The sequence below is a fragment of the Aquarana catesbeiana genome, linkage group LG11, assembly GCF_042186555.1.
Source record: "Aquarana catesbeiana isolate 2022-GZ linkage group LG11, ASM4218655v1, whole genome shotgun sequence".
NCBI classification, from domain to species: domain Eukaryota; kingdom Metazoa; phylum Chordata; class Amphibia; order Anura; family Ranidae; genus Aquarana; species Aquarana catesbeiana.
In genome coordinates this window covers 110,753,685-110,768,003 of record NC_133334.1, presented here as the reverse complement: position 1 = coordinate 110,768,003, position 14,319 = coordinate 110,753,685, and the positions used below count along the sequence as shown (strand labels likewise).

The following is a 14,319-nucleotide window of genomic DNA, read 5'->3' as shown; positions in this document are numbered from 1 at the left end:
AAATCTACAGTTCAGTTCTTTTTCCCATTTGGTCAGTCCCGGTGGGACAAAATCTGTTGTGGGGAGTATTGAGGATATTGTAGGTCAGGGAGAGTGTGTGTGGTAGAGCCCCCGGGGTTGAGCAGATGTCTTCGAATGTGGTGAGTATCTGTCCGTTCGTTGGGGGTTGAATGGTTTTGAGGAAATGACTAAGTTGAAGTGCTCTCAGGAAGTCTAGTCTGTATGTGCCTGTTGGGTCAGTGAGTTCTGCGGTTGTTTTCCAGCGCCCTCCTGCACTAAAGTGGGAGGCTTGGTAAAGGTCCAACCTAGCTAGGTTCCCGAATACCAGATCTTGTAGTCCTGGTGTGAACAGCGGGTTCCCTAGTATTGGGTATAAAGGGGAGTTCGGTGAAGACAGGGTTGTCCTCGTAAGTAGTCTAGCGCAGACAAGTATGGTGTTTCCTATTAAAGGGTGTCTCTTGGTCTCCGCCAGGATAGCCGGGTGACACCAAGGAGCTCTCCGGAGAGGGACTTGGCTTTGGTTTTGTTCCAAACTAGTCCAGAGCTTGGTCTCTTGGTGTCGACACCAATCGATCAATCTACCCAGATGAACCGCCTGGTAGTAGGCGCGAACGTCTGGTAGTGCTAGGCCACCGTACTGCTTGGGGAGAACCAAAATTTTGTGAGCTAATCTCGGTTTTCGTTTAGCCCAAACAAATTCCGAAAACGTCGATTGTACTTTTTTGAAAAAAGGTGTAGGTATGTTCACAGGTAGTGCTTGCATAAGGTAGAGGAATTTGGGGAGAATGGACATTTTCAGTATGTTGCACCTTCCCACCCAGGAGTGTAAGCCCGCGCCCCATTTGTTTAGAAGCTCCCTTGTCGTTTTAAGCAGTGGTGGAAAGTTTAGTTCATAGAGCTGTGATAGATTATGGGGAATCTGTGTACCTAAATATTTTAGGGTCTTGTTATTCCATTTCAAGTGAATACTGGATTGGAGGTGCAGCAACCGTGAATGTGGTATTCCAACTCCCATCGCTTCCGATTTGGCGACGTTTATCTTTAGATTGGAGAGACTGCCGTATAGTTCGAACTCTTTCAACAGATTCGGTAGAGAAATTGTTGGGTTTGTAAGTGAGAACATGAGGTCATCCGCATAAGCGGATACCTTGTATTGGGTTTGGTTTATCTCCACTCCCTTAATGTTGGGGTTTAATCTTACATGGCATAGGAAGGGTTCGAGAGATAGGGCAAAGAGGAGGGGGGAAAGTGGGCAACCTTGTCTCGTTCCATTGGTAATCGGGAACAGGTCTGACAACATCCCGTTGGCTCGGACTCTGGCGGACGGTGTTGTGTAAACTGCCATAATCCATCTTAGCACCTTTCTACCAACCCCTACGTGTCGGAGTGTTTCGAACATAAAGGCCCAGTTTACACGGTCGAATGCCTTTTCAGCGTCTGTGCTGACAAAGACACTCTGTGTTTTTGTGTGGTTGGTTGTATGAATTAGGTTCAACACCTTAATGGTGTTGTCCCTCGCCTCTCTAGTGGGCACGAAACCTACCTGATCTAGATGTATTAGGTGTGGGAGGTGTAGCTGTAGTCTAGATGCTATTATTTTAGTTAATAATTTGATATCCGTGTTGAGTAAGGAAATTGGCCGGTAGCTTCCGCACTGGGTCGGATCTTTCCCTTCTTTAGCGATGACCGAGATCTGAGCCTGCAAGGAAGAGTCATGGAACCCGCCCCCCTCTGTGTGGCTATTAAACAGCTCCACCATGTGGATCCCCAGGGATGGTAGAAGGGTTTTATAGTACTGTACTGTTAGACCGTCTGGGCCCGGGGCCTTCCCCGGTTTGGTGCTGCCTATTGCTGCTTGTAGTTCAGGTAATGTTATAGGGTCCTCTAGTAAGTTGCGTGTTCCGTTGGATAATGTGGGCATTAGGGAGTTAGTTAAATATTCCCTCATTCACTCTGTTGGTGGGCTTGTCGTGGGGATGTTGTAAAGTTTTTCGTAGAAAGATTTGAATTCATTTGTAATTTGTTGAGGAAGTGTCATTTTGTGGCCGAGGTGTGAATAAATATGTGGTATATAGGATGCCGTCCTTTGAGTCTGTAGAGATTGTGCCAGCATTCTGCCACATTTGTTGCCCGATTCGTATACTCTTTTCCTGGTAATTGGCATCGCAGCTTTGGCTTTATAATGAAGTAGATCAGTGATCTGTGCACGAACTGTATCCAATTCAGTCCCCAATTGTCTGGTCTGGGTCTGTTTATGTGCAATCTCTAGTGTCTGTAATTTCTTTATCAGTAGGGTCATTTGTTCAATCCTCTGTTTTTTAAGTCGTGAACCATGTTGTATAAGGATACCCCTTATCACTGCCTTGTGGGCTTCCCATATGAGGCCCTTGTTATTGTCTGTGGTGTGGTTGTCTTGGAAATAGTGTGTTATCTCTCTGGTGACAGCTGTAAGCGTCTCCTGGTCTTGCAGTAGGCTCTCGTTCAGTCTCCAAGGACTCCTTTGTTCCTTGTGGAAGTCTGTCAAAGCATAACGCATCATGACTGGGGCATGGTCTGACCATGTAATGGAGCCGATGGTGGTGTTCCTGACTGCATGTAGTTGTCTATGGGGGATCAAAAGATAGTCTATACGTGAGTATGTTTGGTGTGGGCGGGAGAAAAATGTATAGTCCCATTCTCCGGGGTGCAGAAGACGCCAGGTATCTATTAATTGTGTCTCATGCAGGGCTGAGTAAATAGCTCTGCGCGTGCTTTTGTGTGTGGAAGATGTTCCCGTTGAGGTGTCCTCTGAAGGGAGGAGGGGGACATTTAAATCTCCTCCCACAATGAGTTGGCCTTCTGTGAATTTTTGAAGGAGTTTCAGATGTTTCCTGATAAAAGCGTCTTGGTGACAGTTGGGGGCGTATAAATTGGCTATAGTCACCTTCACGGCGCCTATCATGCCCTTGAGGAAGAGGTATCTTCCCTCCGGGTCTGTCTTTATAGCAGTCAAGGACCAGGGTATTTTAGCCGATATCTGGATGGAGACCCCTCTAGATTTAGCCTCCGAATATGTTGAGTGGTATACCGTCGGGTAGTGTCTGTTTTTTAGGATGGGAAAAGCATTTTCCCGGAAGTGGGTCTCTTGTAGTAGAACTATGTCTGCTTTCATGCGTCTCATATCATTTTGTAGCATTCTTCTTTTTTCTGGGACATTAAGTCCTTTTGCGTTTAAGGTTACAATGTGGAGTTCGTCCATGATCCTGGGGATTGGGGGGGGTAAAGAGATAGTAGATGGGGGAGGTGTGAGCAGGAAGGTAGTAGGGAAGTAACAGATAAGTGTGAGAAATCAGAAAAGAGATAGAAATGAGAGTAAAGGACTCTCGATCAGAGTCTCAAATTTCTATTTAGAGTAGCAAAAACTTGCTTATACGCTCTGCAGGGAAGCCTACGTATTGAGCGTGTGCCTAAGTGGGAGTGTGGTCAGCGAGGGACCTGGGAGGTATCCGGGCACCGCCCACACTCCGCCTACCCTGGTGTGTGTGTGTAAGAGCAGGCAGGTGGAACAATGGCAATCATGACTTAGACAAGAACAGGTATAATACCCTCATAGAACAACAATCCTACATAACAGTTCTTACATGTCTTAATACAAACTGCAGTACTTGTATGGTAATATAGGAAAGCAGGCCAGGCATGTAGTTGAAACAAAAACTAGAACAAATCTCCGGTGGGGCATCCCCTCTCCCCCTCCCCCCAGGGGCCAAACCAACCGCCCGCTGTCATCTCCCTCCCTCCCTTGGCAACGGGTAATCCGCGCGTCAGTGGCCAATGGCGGGGTGAGGGGTCTGCACCTTGGAAGAGCCCCTGGCGACCCCCTCCCACATCAGCCTCCGAGACATGACCACCTCCGCAAAGCTTTACCCTCCCGTCTGTAACCGTGCCAACGTCCCACCATATACTTCTTGACGGGGATGTTGCAAATCGACAGTGTGGTGGTCCTTCCTTGTTGCGTAGGTCTTAGTCTTTGTAGTTAAACATCTGCCTGGGTTAAGCCATTTGAGCAGGAACCAAACACCGACGTTACCCATTGGCATTAGGCGTAAAACTTCCTTAACGGTCTGCCAATTAAAGTATTGATAAGTTTTGGGATGTGGGATGTGGGATTAGTTGCCGGGTGGAAGGAGTCAGGTCTTCCGCCTGCGCCCCTCCGTTATACGTCATGTGCTGGCGTGGTCCCTTTGAGCATGTTATCATGGAGAATTTCTATCTTGACTCGCAGTTCGTGTTGGGGTAGGAGAAGTCCCTCTGGCGGGTTAGCTGCGAGTATTTTGTTCTAGTTGCAGTGTCTCGTTAGGTATTCCTTAGATGCTCCTTATGCGGGGGGGGAGGGACCTCTCTTGCTCACCACTGACTGACCGTGTGGAGTTGCACAGGCTAACCTTAAACTGTAACTGTAACTTGGCCCTGGTGCAGCAACAGACACGTGGTCTTCTCGAAACTCAGGGTGACCTGACAGTGGCATAGGAGGTTATTGGCTTTAATCAGTACTTTGGTCTACAGTGCACGTATTGGAGCTGACAATAAAGGGGGGCAGCCCCTAAACCCCTCCGTTTCCCCCTGTTCATAATATGCAGGCCTCCCGCTCCGTCCAGGTCTGTGTGGTAAGCAAGGTGGGTGCCGGGTAGGTATTCCGGAGAACTTGAGACCGGGGAAACACCCCCATGGTTAAACAGAGAAAGGTGCCACAGTAACTATGCCTGCTTCCCATGTCTTTTTATCTGGTTATGTACAAAAGTCAAGACTCACGTGAACCGTTGTTGTTGGAGGCTCTAGAACGGCCCCGATTCCTCTGGGATCTGGGCGGCTGGCTGGATCCGGGCGGCAGAGGACCTGAGCGGCCCATCGGTCTCGGTATTTTCAGCAGCCAGTTGGGTATTGGGATCGGGTCAAACCCCATAAAAGTGAAACAGGCAGGGAGATCCGCCGGCGATCGCAGTGTGAATGAGGACTGGTTGGATCGGAATATCACTGCTAGGGGATACCCCCATCTATAAGTGTATCCACGTTGCCTTGCTGCTTCCAACAGGGGTTTTAGCATCGCTCTGCGTTGGAGGGTGGCTCTGGATATATCCGGTAAGATTTGAATTTGTGCACCGTCGAATTCTATGTCTCCGCTCCCCCAGGCGTTGCGCAAGATGGTTTCTTTTTGAGCGTACCGGTGCAAGCGGCATAAGACGTCTCGGGGTCTAGCCGGGTCTGAAGACTTTGGTCCTAGGGTTCGATGGACCCTGTCAATTTCCAAAGAGGGTGCGGGGTTTTCTAGAAGTCTATGGAATATGGCTGTTACTGTCTCCGCCAGGTCCTCCGGTCCCGTTGCCTCCGGGATCCCCCGCAGCCGCAGGTTGTTGCGGCGGCTACGGTCCTCCATTTCTTCAATATGCAGCTGCATCTCCTGTAGTTCCATATTGTGGGATTCTTGAGCTTGTTCCAGGGATAGAACCCTGGATTCCAGTGTAGTGGTCTGAGTTTCCCCAGCGGACACTCGATGGTTAATCGTGTGTAACTCTGACCTGATCTCCTGTATGTCTTTGTTATGTGCTTCCTCCACGCGCTGGATCAGGGCCTCGATATCAGCCCTGGTAGGAAGAGCCTGCAGCATGGCGCGGAGGTCGTCTTCTATCCGCATCTGGCTGTGTGGGGAGGTTGCCGGCTCGGATCTGAATGCAGCTGGGGTCCCCATGTGTGGATCTGCTTCCATAGTGTTAGATGGGGAGAGTGTCTGTGTCTCAGGGGGGATCCTCTCCGTATAGTGTGCACGCGGCGCGGCTACAATGGCGCCTGGGGATATCTCCTTCCTGTCACTGAGGAATCGTCTTATCCCGTGCTGTGGGTTCGGGGTCCCTGTTCTTCTAGTCGTCGCTCTTGTCTTGTAATGTTTAGAGGTGGACATGCCGTGTTCTCCTGCAGTAGAAGTGGGTTGTTTGGCCGGCGAAGTGCGGATCGGGCCCGGAGCTCCTTCAGCTCACGTCTTTACTCGGCCATCGCTAAGCCACGCCCCCCTCTCCCCCTGTGTTAGTCTCCTGCCTAAAGGGGAGAAATGTGACAGACCTAGCCGGGAGAGAGACTTTTGGAGGGGACTGTATGCTAGCCTCTTGCCGATCGATCGGGGACCTTGGCATTTGGGGGAACGGTGCTCTTTGTGAGCTGTATGCCTGGGGACCCTTGAGGTGGTATTACTGTGGATTCGGGTCCCGGTCCCCCAGGACACACAGACTCTGGGGACCCTGGATTTGCCATATTGGAATAGTGACTGATTCATACCGTTGGGACGCCTACTGTTAAATGCTAATATCATCAATTCCAGCTACCTGTCTGTTGTCTGCTAAAATGTCTATTGTAAATAAGTCTCTAGTATGGGATCTAAGAGTCATTAGATCCCCATTGTTGTTTGTGTTTAATTAACTCTGCTATTGTGATAATGTTGATTGGGGGTTCTAAGCTACAAGACGGCCAGTCTGGCCTAAAGGTCATGTCTGAGTCATCTAGGCTGTCTAAAGGGATTAGTTAATTAGCCCATGTTAATTAGGTTACAGGTGTATTGTTAAAGTAATATGAGCAGGAGGTATGCACCTCCACTGTTAGTGTATAAAAGAGCCTGTATTTTTGAATAAAGGAGATTTCCTGGTTGAACTTACATACAGCCTGCCTGGTGTTTGTTCTGAGCTATTACAACTGGGTTAGAACGGCACATAGCTGTAGTCCTAATCCCGGAGCATCGGATGGCCAAGCAATCAGATGTCGCGATCTGCAATCTGATTCTATAGCCGCAGAGGAGTGTCGGGAGAGTGGAACCGAGCAAGCAAGGGGCTTGTTACACTTGTATATTATATGAGGACAGATCAGTGCACACCATATATGAGGACAGGTCCTCTATCCTTGTATATTATATAATGACAGATCAGTGCACACCATATAGAAGGACAGGTCCTCTATCATTGTATATATTATATGAGGACAGATCAGTGCACACCATATATGAGGACAGGTCCTCTATCCTTGTATATTATATGAGGACAGATCAGTGCACACCATATATGAGGACAGGTCCTCTATCCTTGTATATTATATGAGGACAGATCAGTGCACACCATATATGAGGACAGGTCCTCTATCCTTGTATATTATATGAGGACAGATCGGTGCACACCATATATGAGGACAGGTCCTCTATCCTTGTATATTACATAATGACAGATCAGCGCACACCATATAGGAGGACAGGTCCTCTATCCTTGTTTATTATATAATAACAGATCAGTGCACACCATATATGAGGACAGGTCCTCTATCCTTGTATATTATATAAATGACAGATCAGTGCACAGTCACCATATATGAGGACAGGTTCTCTATCCTTGTATATTATATGAGGACAGATCAGTGTACACCATATAGGAGGACAGGTCCTTTATCCTTGTATATTATATAATAACAGATCAGTGCACACCATATATGAGGACAGGTCCTCTATCCATGTATATTATATAAATGACAGATCAGTGCACACCATATATGAGGACAGGTCCTCTATCCTTGTATATTATATGAGGACAGATCAGTGTACACCATATAGGAGGACAGGTCCTTTATCCTTGTATATTATATAATAACAGATCAGTGCACACCATATATGAGGACAGGTCCTCTATCCATGTATATTATATAAATGACAGATCAGTGCACACCATATATGAGGACAGGTCCTTTATCCTTGTATATTATATGAGGACAGGTCCTCTATCCTTGTATATTATATAAATGACAGATCAGTGCACACCATATATGAGGACAGGTCCTCTATCCTTGTATATTATATGAGGACAGATCGGTGCACACCATATATGAGGACAGGTCCTCTATCCTTGTATATTATATAATGACAGATCAGTGCACACTATATATGAGGACAGGTCCTCTATCCTTGTATATTATATAAATGACAGATCAGTGCACACCATATAGGAGGACAGGTCCTCTATCCTTGTATATTATATAATAACAGATCAGTGCACACCATATATGAGGACAGGTCCTCTATCCTTGTATATTATATAATAACAGATCAGTGCACACCATATATGAGGACAGGTCCTCTATCCTTGTATATTATATGAGGACAGATCAGTGCACACCATATATGAGGACAGGTCCTCTATCCTTATATATTATATGAGGACAGATCAGTGCACACCATATATGAGGACAGGTCCTCTATCCTTGTATATTATATAATAACAGATCAGTGCACACCATATATGAGGACAGGTCCTCTATCCTTGCATATTATATGAGGACAGATCAGTGCACACCATATAGGGAGGACAGGTCCTCTATCCTTGTATATTATATGAGGACAGATCAGTGCACACCATATATGGGGACAGGTCCTCTATCCTTGTATATTATATGAGGACAGATCAGTGCACACCATATATGAGGACAGGTCCTCTATCCTTGTATATTATATGAGGACAGATCAGTGCACACCATATATGAGGACAAGTCCTCTATCATTGTATATTATATAATAACAGATCAGTGCACACCATATATGAGGACAGATCCTCTATCCTTGTATATTATATGAGGACAGATCAGTGCACACCATATATGAGGACAGGTCCTCTATCCTTGTATATTATATGAGGACAGATCAGTGCACACCATATATGAGGACAGGTCCTCTATCCTTGTATATTATATGAGGACAGATCGGTGCACACCATATATGAGGACAGGTCCTCTATCCTTGTATATTATATGAGGACAGATCGGTGAACAGCATACATTAGACAGCCGATCTTTCCACCCTCATGTAGATCAGATCTATATAATATGACAGGTCGGATCACATAAGTAGACAGGTCCTCTATCCTTGTATATTATATAATAACAGATCACTGCACACCATATATGAGGACAGGTCCTCTATCCTTGATATGAGGACAGATCAGTGCACACCATATATGAGGACAGGTCCTCTATCTGTGTATATTATATAATAACAGATCAGTGCACACCATATATGAGGACAGGTCCTCTATCCTTGTATATTATATGAGGACAGATCAGTGCACACCATATATGAGGACAGGTCCTCTATCCTTGTATATTATATTATATGAGGACAGATCAGTGCACACCATATATGAGGACAGGTCCTCTATCCTTGTATATTATATGAGGACAGATCAGTGCACACCATATATGAGGACAGGTCCTCTATCCTTGTATATTATATGAGGACAGATCAGTGCACACCATATATGAGGACAGGTCCTCTATCCTTGTATATTATATGAGGACAGATCAGTGCACACCATATATGAGGACAAGTCCTCTATCATTGTATATTATATAATAACAGATCAGTGCACACCATATATGAGGACAAGTCCTCTATCATTGTATATTATATAATAACAGATCAGTGCACACCATATATGAGGACAGATCCTCTATCCTTGTATATTATATGAGGACAGATCAGTGCACACCATATATGAGGACAGGTCCTCTATCCTTGTATATTATATGAGGACAGATCGGTGCACACCATATATGAGGACAGGTCCTCTATCCTTGCATATTATATGAGGACAGATCAGTGCACACCATATATGAGGACAGGTCCTCTATCCTTGTATATTATATGAGGACAGATCAGTGCACACCATATATGAGGACAGGTCCTCTATCCTTGTATATTATATGAGGACAGATCAGTGCACACCATATATGAGGACAGGTCCTCTATCCTTGTATATTATATGAGGACAGATCAGTACACACCATATATGAGGACAGGTCCTCTATCCCTGTATATTATATAATGACAGATCGGTGCACACCATATATGAGGACAAGTCCTCTATCATTGTATATTATATAATAACAGATCAGTGCACACCATATATGAGGACAGATCCTCTATCCCTGTATATTATATGAGGACAGATCAGTACACACCATATATGAGGACAGGTCCTCTATCCTTGTATATTATATGAGAAGATCAGTGCACACCATATATGAGGACAGGTCCTCTATCCTTGTATATTATATGAGAAGATCAGTGCACACCATATATGAGGACAGGTCCTCTATCCTTGTATATTATATGAGGACAGATCAGTGCACACCATATATGAGGACAGGTCCTCTATCCTTGTATATTATATGAGGACAGATCAGTGCACACCATATATGAGGACAGGTCCTCTATCCTTGTATATTATATGAGGACAGATCAGTGCACACCATATATGAGGACAGGTCCTCTATCCTTGTATATTATATGAGGACAGATCAGTACACACCATATATGAGGACAGGTCCTCTATCCCTGTATATTATATAATGACAGATCGGTGCACACCATATATGAGGACAGGTCCTCTATCCTTGTATATTATATGAGAAGATCAGTGCACACCATATATGAGGACAGGTCCTCTATCCTTGTATATTATATGAGGACAGATCAGTACACACCATATATGAGGACAGGTCCTCTATCCTTGTATATTATATGAGGACAGATCAGTACACACCATATATATGGACAAGTCCTCTATCATTGTATATTATATAATAACAGATCAGTGCACACCATATATGAGGACAGGTCCTCTATCCTTGTATATTATATGAGGACAGATCAGTGCACACCATATATGAGGACAGGTCCTCTATCCTTGTATATTATATGAGGACAGATCAGTGCACACCATATATGAGGACAGGTCCTCTATCCTTGTATATTATATGAGGACAGATCAGTACACACCATATATGAGGACAGGTCCTCTATCCCTGTATATTATATAATGACAGATCGGTGCACACCATATATGAGGACAAGTCCTCTATCATTGTATATTATATAATAACAGATCAGTGCACACCATATATGAGGACAGATCCTCTATCCTTGTATATTATATGAGGACAGATCAGTACACACCATATATGAGGACAGGTCCTCTATCCTTGTATATTATATGAGAAGATCAGTGCACACCATATATGAGGACAGGTCCTCTATCCTTGTATATTATATGAGAAGATCAGTGCACACCATATATGAGGACAGGTCCTCTATCCTTGTATATTATATGAGGACAGATCAGTGCACACCATATATGAGGACAGGTCCTCTATCCTTGTATATTATATGAGGACAGATCAGTGCACACCATATATGAGGACAGGTCCTCTATCCTTGTATATTATATGAGGACAGATCAGTGCACACCATATATGAGGACAGGTCCTCTATCCTTGTATATTATATGAGGACAGATCAGTACACACCATATATGAGGACAGGTCCTCTATCCCTGTATATTATATAATGACAGATCGGTGCACACCATATATGAGGACAGGTCCTCTATCCTTGTATATTATATGAGAAGATCAGTGCACACCATATATGAGGACAGGTCCTCTATCCTTGTATATTATATGAGGACAGATCAGTACACACCATATATGAGGACAGGTCCTCTATCCTTGTATATTATATGAGGACAGATCAGTACACACCATATATATGGACAAGTCCTCTATCATTGTATATTATATAATAACAGATCAGTGCACACCATATATGAGGACAGGTCCTCTATCCTTGTATATTATATGAGGACAGATCAGTGCACACCATATAGGAGGACAGGTCCTCTATCCTTGTATATTATATGAGGACAGATCAGTGCACACCATATATGAGGACAGGTCCTCTATCCCTGTATATTATATAATGACAGATCGGTGCACACCATATATGAGGACAAGTCCTCTATCATTGTATATTATATAATAACAGATCAGTGCACACCATATATGAGGACAGATCCTCTATCCTTGTATATTATATGAGGACAGATCAGTGCACACCATATATGAGGACAGATCCTCTATCCTTGTATATTATATGAGGACAGATCAGTACACACCATATATGAGGACAGGTCCTCTATCCTTGTATATTATATGAGAAGATCAGTGCACACCATATATGAGGACAGGTCCTCTATCCTTGTATATTATATGAGAAGATCAGTGCACACCATATATGAGGACAGGTCCTCTATCCTTGTATATTATATGAGGACAGATCAGTGCACACCATATATGAGGACAGGTCCTCTATCCTTGTATATTATATGAGGACAGATCAGTGCACACCATATATGAGGACAGGTCCTCTATCCTTGTATATTATATGAGGACAGATCAGTGCACACCATATATGAGGACAGGTCCTCTATCCTTGTATATTATATGAGGACAGATCAGTACACACCATATATGAGGACAGGTCCTCTATCCCTGTATATTATATAATGACAGATCGGTGCACACCATATATGAGGACAGGTCCTCTATCCTTGTATATTATATGAGAAGATCAGTGCACACCATATATGAGGACAGGTCCTCTATCCTTGTATATTATATGAGGACAGATCAGTACACACCATATATGAGGACAGGTCCTCTATCCTTGTATATTATATGAGGACAGATCAGTACACACCATATATATGGACAAGTCCTCTATCATTGTATATTATATAATAACAGATCAGTGCACACCATATATGAGGACAGGTCCTCTATCCTTGTATATTATATGAGGACAGATCAGTGCACACCATATATGAGGACAGGTCCTCTATCCTTGTATATTATATGAGGACAGATCAGTGCACAGCATACATTAGACAGCCGATCTTTCCACCCTCATGTAGATCAGATCTATATAATGACCGGTCTGAGCACATAAGTAGTCAGGTCCTCTTCCCTCCTCCGGTCTCGGGGATGGGGTGTGTAGATCTCCCTGTAGTGGGGAGGAGTAGTCCCGGGTAAGGAGCGGTGTCTTATCGCCCGGTAGCGGACAGTGAGGAGTGCAGTCATTGGAGTACAGGGGACACACACTATGGGGTCACACAGGGGAGGGTCCTCTCACCTCAGCCATCACTTTGTACTCTGTGAACCCTTTTGGGTTGGTTCGGGTCTCGGTCACGTGATACCTCCGGTCATACTGATCCCGAACAGCCCGGGACATCTTACTCCGGACACAATGTCACTTCTGCCCCTTTAAGACAGCGAGCTTCAGGTGACCACTTCGAGCATGCGCAGTGGATTGGATTTGCCATCCGGCAGCTGTATAGTACGGAATGTCGTAAGGATACAGGAAGACAGATGGCTGCCAACCACGAGTTCTACGCATGCGCACTGCACTTGCCAGCTGGGCAGTCAATGAACTCGTCTAGGCTGCCTGCTACTGGTAATGGACAAAAGAGGAGATGTGGTGGGTGGTCAGTTAGTGTGATATAATGTTAGCAGATCACAGCGATGTAATCGTGTATTAAAGTATAACTAAAGGATTGTGGTATAGTTTTGGAATGAGTATAGGGGGATTAGAACCCCTGTCTGTTTCTATTGCTGTCTATGCCCCTTTTAGGGAGGTATGTCTTCTTCACATTTTGGGTTGTCCCCAGCACAGTATTTAGAGGGGAAATCTTCCAATGGGGACACATTCTGGTGACAACCAGGGATTTCCACTCACTTCCTATTTGGCTAGGACAGGAAGTGAAGGGAGACCTCCCAATGGGGACATAGATGAAAAAAAAACTGACAGGGGTTATAACTCTCTCTCTTACACTAAACTGAAAAGAAAACGGTGCTTTCCTTCATTCCATTAAATCTGGAGATAAAGGAATTCTCAACTTTTGAAGCCTTGGATGAAATTGTTTCTCTCTCAATAGTTTTTATTGATTTTATCATTACAAATTGTTGAAACAATTAGATATATTGTAAAGTCATTGTCACTAATATAAGGACATCTGGATGCATTAGAATATAATAAAATTAAAGCAGAACATTACCCATAATAACCTAATAAAAAAGAATGTTAATTATTAATTTCCACATTAATAATTATGCTACCAGAATTAGTGTGTGCTGTAAATTGCCTCTAGCTTTGCTCCTGTTTCTTCTTTTCTGAAGCCCAGAGCCCCCTGAGGAAGAAGGGGAACTAAACCCATTGATTTAACCGTTACATTCCTGGAATGCTGGAATTGCTAACTGTCACATTTGCTTGTGTCCTCAACCAGACTATCAAACCATCAAATAATTGGTGTCATAACTGATCACAATATGCAGCACCATGGCAGTTGTAGATCAAACAGAAGCAGCTTCCTTGGGTGTAAAGGATAGGTGGGTTTAATTCCGCTTTTAGGGCCAGTTCACACCACATGCAGT

The 14,319-nt window shown here is 44.4% G+C and overlaps 1 protein-coding gene across 1 annotated transcript in view; it reads right to left on the bottom strand.

Annotated features, from left to right (window-relative positions):
* SNX15 (sorting nexin 15) overlaps positions 1-13,220 on the bottom strand; it is a 67,957-nt gene extending 54,737 nt beyond the window's left edge. The window contains exon 1 of the mRNA XM_073604880.1: positions 13,022-13,220. Coding sequence (XP_073460981.1) covers positions 13,022-13,120 — 99 coding nt within the window. The 5' untranslated portion in view covers positions 13,121-13,220. The remainder of the gene's footprint in view (positions 1-13,021) is intronic.
* Between the last annotated feature and the right edge of the window lie 1,099 nt (positions 13,221-14,319).